Genomic DNA, 9387 nt, shown 5'->3' with positions numbered 1-9387 from the left:
TCTACTGATTCATCATCTTAGGCCCACTTGGTTTTATGTAAGAAGTAGGGCCACATGCTACCTATCTGTGGATAAATCTATGCAAGGGTAAAACATACGCCCCCAAGTACCCCCTAGGGTTGCCAACCCTCCAGGATTGTCCTGGAGTCCCCAGGAATTAAAGATTAATCTTTAATTAAATATTATATCATGTGATGAAACCTCCAGGAATACATCTAACCAAAATTGGGAACCCTAAACTACCACCATTTACAGTTCACAGACTTCAAGTCACATCCTCTGGTGCAGTGAGAGTCATCTTGTGGAGAGACTGAGCCAGCATGAACATGGCTAGTGAAATCAATGGACAGCTGGAACACCTACACTGACCTGTGAAAACCACAACCTAGCCCACAAGAAGTAGTAACTCCCATATGAATTGCCTTTGGGAAATCTGTACTCTGCAGATGGCAGCATGCTGCAGCCTGTTAACAGCTTTGTAACTATTGCACACTAGATGTAGACTCTTGCATGGCACTTGATGATTACCTGTTCTGTTCATTCCCTCTGGTGCACCTGGCATTGGCCACTGTTGGAGGGCAGGATACTGGGCTAGATAGACCTTTAGTCTGACTCAGTCTGGCTGCTCTTATATAATCCTGCTGACCTTGGCCTAAATCGTTGGTGCCAGCAAGAAGAGCATGTATTAGTGGAGTGACTCCCTTCCCCGCAATGTGTACATAATGGAGAATTTTTTTGCCCCCTTTTCCACCTTTTTCTAGCATAAAGAAAGGACACTTCTGACCCCTATGTAATAAATGTAACTCAAGCAGCTTTATAGGTCCTATAGCACACAGACAGAACATAGAACTGTGTGTGAAAATAAAAACTAATTAAATTACAGAATTGTTTAAAGTGCAGAAGTACTTTTTCTAACTGGCAAAGAGGTGTAGAGAGTCTTACATTGTGTATGGGGATATATATGTTCAGCTACATATAGATTTGTCTCCTGCAACAAATCATGGGTGACAGCTAGTGCAAAAGTTGACTTTTTATAGTTTAGGTTGCGTATTATTTTTGTTCTAAGTATGTAAGATCATGCCAACAGTGACTGAAAAAATAGTCATGATTAAACAATATCTATTTCATTTTGAAAACCCATATTACAAACGCAGCATGCTTCCCTTCCCTGCTGCTTGGAAACACAGGCCATTTGAAAAATCCATTTTAACCCCCTTACCTGAAAGCCTTTCAGTTTGAAAATCCATTCCACTGAGGCTGTAACCCTGCTGCTATCCCTTTCTTTGCTCCCCGAATTACAATGAGATGCTAAACCAGAGTTTAGACTTAGAATATTGGCAAACAGGCTTCTCCAAGTTTGTTAGTCCCCAGGTATTCACAATAAGGCTCTCCTTGAGCAGAGAAACTTCAGGTGTGACTGTCACTAATCAAGGAGTGCTCTGCTCAGCTTCTGCACTGAACCAATCAGTTGAAACTTTCTTCTCACAGCTAAATAAAAAGATTTAAGTGTGAACTGAAAGCGCAGTGGGAGGAGGGGCAAAGACCTTTACCAATAAGTTATATCAACTATTACAGTTCAGGAAACAGAGAGTTGATGAAGTTCTGCACTCAGCAGGGGGCACGAAGGGAAAAAGGAGAGAGGTATATTTTAGTCCTATAATTATGTGGCCACTTCAGTAATGATTCAGGTTTATACTTTAATGCAGCCTCAGTGAACTAACATCAAAATGGGAATCTCTCAGCACTGTGCCAAAACAAGAGACAAGGGATATTTGTAACCAAAAATATCATTAAGTGCTTCTTATGTGCAAAATTTGTCAGTTTGTCTCCATATTTTATAATTAGGCCCCCCACCCAATCCTACAGTACTAGACAGTATTTGCAAACCCCAAAGTTAAATTATATAGAGATAGATATAGATATATACATGAAAATATATGCCTCATAGTTTGCATTTTCTATTAGCATGGAATGAATGGACTTGATATTTGCCTGGTTTGTTGCTTGGAGAGCAGCTGTTTTCTCTTCTCTGTAAATTAGATATATTTTAGAAACCAAAGAAAAGTAAACCTAATTGAGAACCTGGTTTTTACATGTTGGGAGAAAACAGCTGTTGGGAGAAAATAAATAAATACAGTGCCCTAGATTTTCTGACACACCTTCTCCCTCCAGGGATACAAAGATTATGGCCCCAGTCCTGCACTCATGTCTGAGGTCAATGAGACAGCTTCTTGTGAATAAATTTGTGTCCAATCCTGCAAGACATTCATGTGGGCAGACCCCTCCACTGATTTCAATGGGGCTCTGTGCATGTCTGCCTATTCAGATGCCATTGCAGGACTAGGACTTTGCTTAGATGCATACAACTACCCCGGATCCTCCATTTCCCCCCTGGGCAAAGTTAGAATACTTGTTGAAATCTTGTAAAGTCAACAATACTTATAAATTATGCTACTATACTGTTTTATATAACTGAATATCTTGAATCTGAATATCTAATATCTTTTATATAACTGAATATCCAAGGGGTTGACTTTAGTCAATTTTTTCCTGCCAAGGAGATGAAACTAAGTTTAAAATAAATTTTTCTCATTAAAATTATTAGAATGGAAAGTTACTTTCTCTCTGCAGTGCTGATCTTAAGGTGACAGATCAGGGACGCAGAGACATCTCCTTATCATGACTGATACCTTAAAAATATATTAGTTTCTATCACTAAAACCAGCTGATTCTGAAATCATAGTTTCATGCTTTACTTTTCCTTCGCTAGAAGGCAGTCTCCAGCCAACACGTCTATCGAGTTTACAAATGCAGTAACATGAGCATGTAACTGCCCTGATGGCTTGGCAGGAGCTAGCTGCTAAGGGATTGGCTGCTCAGAGGCTTTTACGTGAAAAGGGTTGGGTGTCGGAGCAGGCAGCAGACTATGTTCTCTGGTAGTCTGCAAAGAGCAGCTAGTGCAGAGGGGAGGAAAGAAAGGGAGGAGATTGTGCAAAGGTTTAATCAAGCCAGAAGCATCTCATTAACCTTCACCGCTTCTTCTCCATGCTGTTCTCTTCTGGCTTAGTTTGCTCTATTTAATGCATTGTACCAGGTAAGCCTTCTGTAAGAGTTAACGTTGCTGATAGGGACTCCTCCTCATACTAAAAAATGCATTTTTAGGAGTTTCTGTGGAGCATAACAAGCCCCTCTTACAAGTGCAGAAGGATTATATGGGTGTTTGCTAGTGTACTAGTGCAGATTAACATAGTACTTAAATTGACTTTTGAGTCTATGAACTACCTAAACTAGTGCATGCATCTGTGTGTGAAATCAGCCATTTTCTCAGAATTTTGCTTTTTGGGAGGGATCTGAGACATTAAGATTTATATCATTACCCTTGTTTTGTATTACTTAAAATGTCAACATGCATCTGTAATGCTAACATTTAATGTCTCCAGAATGGTCTTAACTTCTGACTTTCTGATTTTTGTCAGTTTCCTAGTTCTCATGCCTGTTTGTTAATGCCCTGTAAGTGTGCTCTAAAGTTCAAAGAAGCACAACTAGCACAAGGAGTTTCTCTCAAAATAGCCATAAGTGAAAGTTGTTTTTGAAACTTCAGTGTGTGTTATTTTGGTTCTGTTGAAAAAGCTGAATTTATGTTGCTTTGGCTTCAGTGACTAATAGGGCTCTTTTTATTCCCCCCCTTGCCCCTGCACTTGCCTTAACAGGCAGAATTAAGAGACTCAGAGTCTGCATAAAAGGTTTTTCCCCCACTATATTTTGGTACTGCTCTGCAATACCAGTGAGAGCACTTAGAAGTAGAAACCTTTCTTAAAGTGATAAAGCAAATATTTGTTTCCTGTGACTCAACAGAATTTTATCTTCATTCAAACTACGCCAGTCTTCACAGATGTATTACATTTGAAACCCTAATCCACAAATATATAATATACACACAGTTTGTTTGAACTAGCCATGTCTTTTTATACTGTAATTGTGAATAATCTTTCATCAGTAGAAAGGTGATTTATTTAAAAAAAAAATGAATAGACGCCATGTAGCTTTTATGCAGACCTGTAGTAGACTTACACATGGATTTAGAGATGCTTTTAGGAAAGTATACCTTTATTAAGGGCTACTGTACTAGATTACTACAATGAAATCAGATGGGGTGAAGCATGTTCTTGTTGCATAAATTAAGCAGCCAAAATCATGATATTGGTATGCCTCTAACACCTGCAGCTGGGTGAATTACTCTTGGAGAACAATTTTTATCTAGTAGTTTGACCATTCTTGTCTGAATTATCCACTAACTGACGTTACAAATTATTCATTTTATAAGTGTTCAACAAACACTGTGAACGTATCCATTTTTACTTATTTGGCACTATGTGATGATGAGTTCATGCAGTGTTATCTCTGCTCCCTGATTGAGAGAACTTGCAGGAATCTATGGGTCTTGGCTTGGAGCCTGTATGACTGAAATGAGATGCGTGCACTGTAGTTGTAGCTGTGTCAAGTCCCAGGATATTAGAGACAAAGATGGGTGAGGTAATATCTTTTATTGAACCAATTTCTGTTGGTGAGAGAGAGAAGCTTTCAAACCATGCAGAGCCCTTCTTCAGGTCTGGAAAATCTGTTCCACTTTGCATTATGCTGTGACTCTGGGAGTTCCCTTTTCAAACCTGAAGAAGGGCTCAGTGGGGTTCAAAAGCTTCATTCTCAGCAACAGAAGTTGGTCCAATAGAAGAGATTACATCGCCCACCTTGTCTCTGAAATGAGATGAGCGCTTCCACTAGGAATAGCTAATACCTGTGCTGCCTTATGAAAATCTTCATCCATATTGCCACATGTACATTTGCAAGAAGATGAGACCTTTCCCTAAGATTTGTGTGAATAAAAACCTGTTTGCACAGGTGTTCATGGAAAAGCAAACAGCTGGGTGAGAATGTGGCTGAATCAAAACAATTCAGAATTTACGAATATGGTTGAATAACTTTTCATGCTATTCCTCAGCTTCCGTAATTGAAAGTCATAATCGTAATTTAGGTTGCATTATTTAAGAGTATGCAAAGAGCAAGCCATGAATAATTAAGATGATGAATGAAATCAAGTGTGCACAGCTTTTCAGAAGACTCTCTTCCAGTGTGTATTTGATGGAGCAAACACCTTATAACTTACCATCTTCCTGATCACATTTCAGAATGATACAGATCTTGGACCCAAGGCCTTTGCCCAGCTCCATGATGCCTGTTGATGTGGCCATGAGAATTTGCTTAGCCCATTCGCCACCTCTGAAGAGAATTCTCAGCCCTCTTGATGACTATCAAAGAAGAAACTTTGTTAACAGATTCAAGCCTCTCAGACCATGTCTCAACGTGAAACGTGATTCTGAGTGTCGAAATAATGAATGGAACCACTCCCCAAGCCGAGCCAAGAAGCGAGTTGTGTTTGCGGATTCAAAGGGGCTATCTCTGACTGCAATCCATGTTTTCTCTGAAATCCAGGAGCATCCAGTGTGGGATCTTCAGTTTGACTTGTTAGACCTTCAAGATATAACTGCTGGTTTAAAACTACATGAAGAGAAAAATTTGATTTTGGGTTTCTCTCAGCCTTCAGCTGATTACTTAGATTTCCGGAATCGCTTGCAGAAGAACTTTATCTGTCTTGAGAATTGCACCCTCCAAGAAAGGGCTGTGGCAGGGACTGTGAAAGTGAAAAACATGAGCTATGAGAAGAAGGTTCAGGTTCGAATTACGTTTGATACGTGGAAAACCTACACTGATGTTGACTGTATATATATGAACAATGTGTATGGCGACTCTGACAGTGACACTTTCTCATTTGCCATTGAGCTGCCTCCAGCCATTCCCACTCAAAAGAAGATTGAGTTCTGCATTTCTTACCAAAGTGGTGAGCACATCTTCTGGGACAATAATGAGGGTCAGAACTACAAGATTGTCCATGCAGAATGGAAACCTGATGGCGTCCAAGCACCAGCATCTACTCAAAGAGACTGCACAGTTCATAAGATTCCAAGGAAGACACATGAAACAGAGTATGAGCAGCTTGGCAGTCCGAGGCTGTCAAATGGCTTCTTTCCTGAGTGGCAAAGCTGGGGTAGGATTGAAAACTCAGCCCCATATTGGTGAATGAACTACTAGCCCATGAGCATTCCTGCTTTCAATAACTAAACAGTGTTAGTCTTCAGCCTCTGCTTCATGTACAGTACACCAAAACCTGCTAGAAAGTTTTGCTGACTCTTCTTACAAATCCAAATTTACTAGCACTTTGGGACTTGTTGAGTTAAAGCAATTGACCATCTGAGAACTTCTAAACTTCTCAGCCACATCTTACCCTTGGAGAAAAAGGGGTCCATTTCAAAATGGAAAAACAAGTCCCTCAGTCGGTTACCTACTGTAGAAATAGCATGTCTGTGTTAAGTATACATGACTTTCTTTGCTATTCACTAGCCTTAATCATGGGTTAAGAGACACTTGTGAGGAAGTACAATTGTGTGGTGGAGTTTTGGGAAGCTGTGATAATTGTGTGGGGGGACGTTAAGTGAACAGAGCCACAATTCATTTTGTGCATGGCACAGTATGTAGTAGAGATGGGATATTGCTGCTGAGACAGAGGTTTGTCTTAACCCTCTACATCCTCATGGAAACAAAATGCAAGGTTATGATTCTGTGGTATGAATAAGGAGTATCTTTTTGGGTGGATAACAGAAAAGTGAGAGAAGGGGAAGAGGTAAGATGCCCTGTATATTTTAGGAAAGCGCAAAAACTTTTGGAAGCTGGTCTTCCAAAAATCACATGGGAAATTTTTAAGGGGTAACAATGAATTAATCAATAAAGAAAGTGCAATTAGCTTAAACTGCAGCCTTTTTGTTCTAACTACTTCATATGTGAAAATAAGTGACAGAGTAATGATAGATGGGAGGGGTGAACTCTGTAAATATGCTTATGTATATTTAATCTTGTGGGAGGTGCCTATCTTGTACCATAAGCTCAAAGTTCTGCCTTCACTTATACCCATGCAACCCCACTGACTTCACAGGCAGAATTTGGCTCTATGTACATTTAAGAAGCCATGTGCCTTTTAAAAATCCCTAAGATGCCAAAAATCCTATCTTGGAAAAAATTATTTAGAAGACAGATCATGTAACTTATAAAATGCCCTAATTTATAGGTGAGGAGTTAAATGTGTTGGCTCATCTGCTGATCTGATCTTTCTTATGAATGTTTGTCGTGGCTCTTATGGTATCTTGTTCCCTATTGCAGTCAGTAACACTTCCCCTCAAAAATAGTTTTCCAAAGCAGTAAAGTAAACTTAGGCAACTGAGGTCCTTCATATTGAAGGTGCTGAGATAACTGCACTTTTTGAAAGCTAATCTGTTAAAAAGAGCAGGGTTGCCACTGGTTTTCTCTAGAAAGAATACTTGTCATAGTTAAATATCTTGCACATAAATAGGAGCAGTTTTCTATGCTTCGTCTCAGACCTCAGTCATTTTCTGTGAAGTCAAAATGTTTGGTATTTTTTTTTTTATTTTACGTATTTCAGCAAACCCAGTGTATTTTTGCACTTTGTGCTTCACATCCTGAGCTATCAAAGTGTAAAGATAATCTTTTTCCTGTGAGAATGAAGTGGGAGATACTAAGAATGTATGGGATGTAGCAACTCTAAATATATACAATACACACACCTGTGTTCACTTGTCTGGTATACTGAGCTGATGTTGACATGAAAATGCAAATCATATTACTCACTCAGATACTGAGCATTGGAGCATTTTTGTAATAAAAAGGTAAACGTTTAAGGTGAAATTAGCCTCTTCCATTCCCACCCAAATATTTTTCTACTGTAACTATCACTGTACTGTGTAAACTGGTCCATTTTAAGAATAAAACATATTTTGATATATCAAACTGTTTTCCTGAGGGATTTCAAAAACAAAACCCTCTTTCACGACCCATTGTCCTGCTTTATGTGATTAAGAGGGCAATTGAGAGTGAATGGTAGGAAGACCTGGATCAGCATTATGGTCTGCAAGGGAGCACTGCTAGAGTTGGTCAAAAATTAACATTTATCCCATGGAAAACTTCAATTTTCAACCTGAATTTAAACGAAAAAGTTAATTGTGAATGAAAGGCCTAAAATATTTCAGTAATATTCTTTGGGTCAAAGTGTCAAAACAACATTAGACATTACCAAATTGAAACGTGTGACTGGGATATTTTTGAACCAAATCGGAACATAAGTTTGTCAAACTTTCTGCCTGAGCTGCTGTCATGTAGTGTAGACATACCCTTAGAGACAAAATTAGGTCGATTTTATAGAAGTCAATTTTTAGAAACCGATTTTATACAGTTGATTGCGTACGTCCACATTAAGCGCATTAAGTCAGCAGAGTGCGTCCTCACTACTGTGGCTAGGATGGACTTACAGAGCGGTGCACTGTGGGTAGGTATCCCACAGTTCCCACAGTCTCTGCTGCCCATTGGAATTCTGGGTTAAGCTCTCAATGCCTGATGGGGCAAAAACATTGTCGCAGGTGGTTTTAGGTACATGTTGTCAGGCCCCCCTCCCTCTGTGAAAGCAATGGCAGACAATCGTTTCATGCCTTTTTTTTTTTCTTGGGTTACCCGTGCAGACGCCATACCACAGCAAGCATGGAGCCCGCACAGCTCACCATACATCTCCTGGGTGCTGCTGGCAGATACGGTACTGCATTGCTACGCAGCAGCAGCTCCTTGCCTTTGCAGCAGAGGGTGAAGTAGGACGGATAGCCATCGTATGTCTCCTGGGTACTCCTGGCAGACCTCGGTGAGCACCGAATGGGAGCCAGAGACTCCAGGTCATTCTCTTCTTTAAGTTTCATCTCATGGAGATTTAGTCCTGCCTGGAATATCATGCGTGCAGAAGGCTTCTGCCTCAGGCTGCTCTCCCAGCCGGCAGCACCACACGGTCACACCTACTCCAGCCTACCCCTTGCTCCCATGGCTCATGAAGCCTGGACAGTAGTAAGGAGTGGTTCAACTATAGGTTGAGCAAGTGCAGAATTGTGGTAGAATGTGCCTTTGGAAGTTTAAAAGCTCGCTGGCGCTGTTTGCTGACTAGGTCAGACCTCAGCGCAACCAACATTCCCATTGTTATTGCTGCTTGCTGTGTGCTCCATAATATCTGTGAGAGTAAGGGGGAGACTTTTATGGCAGGGTGGGAGGTTGGGGCAATTTGCCTGGCATCAATTTTGAGTAGCCAGACACCAGGGCGATTAGAAGAGCACAGCAAGGCACGCTGCGCATCAGAGAGGCTTTGAAAACCAGTTTCATGACTGGCCAGGCTACTGTGTGACAGTTGTGTGTGTTTCTCCTTGATGCAAACCCACTCCCTTTGTTGAT

General features: G+C 40.5%; 1 protein-coding gene across 1 annotated transcript; it reads left to right on the top strand.

Annotated features, from left to right (window-relative positions):
- The first annotated feature begins 2959 nt into the window (after nt 1-2959).
- On the top strand, nt 2960-8091 carry PPP1R3C (protein phosphatase 1 regulatory subunit 3C). The gene is made up of 2 exons (XM_073354934.1): nt 2960-3094; nt 5187-8091. Exons 1-2 carry the CDS (start codon nt 3081-3083, stop codon nt 6133-6135), a joined length of 963 nt encoding a protein of 320 aa, XP_073211035.1. The 5' UTR covers nt 2960-3080; the 3' UTR covers nt 6136-8091.
- The last annotated feature ends 1296 nt before the right edge of the window (nt 8092-9387 follow it).

Source organism: Lepidochelys kempii, chromosome 7 (genome assembly GCF_965140265.1).
Source record: "Lepidochelys kempii isolate rLepKem1 chromosome 7, rLepKem1.hap2, whole genome shotgun sequence".
Lineage (NCBI taxonomy): Eukaryota > Metazoa > Chordata > Testudines > Cheloniidae > Lepidochelys > Lepidochelys kempii.
Note: the sequence above shows the minus strand (reverse complement) of the source record. Positions and strands in the feature narration are given on the sequence as shown.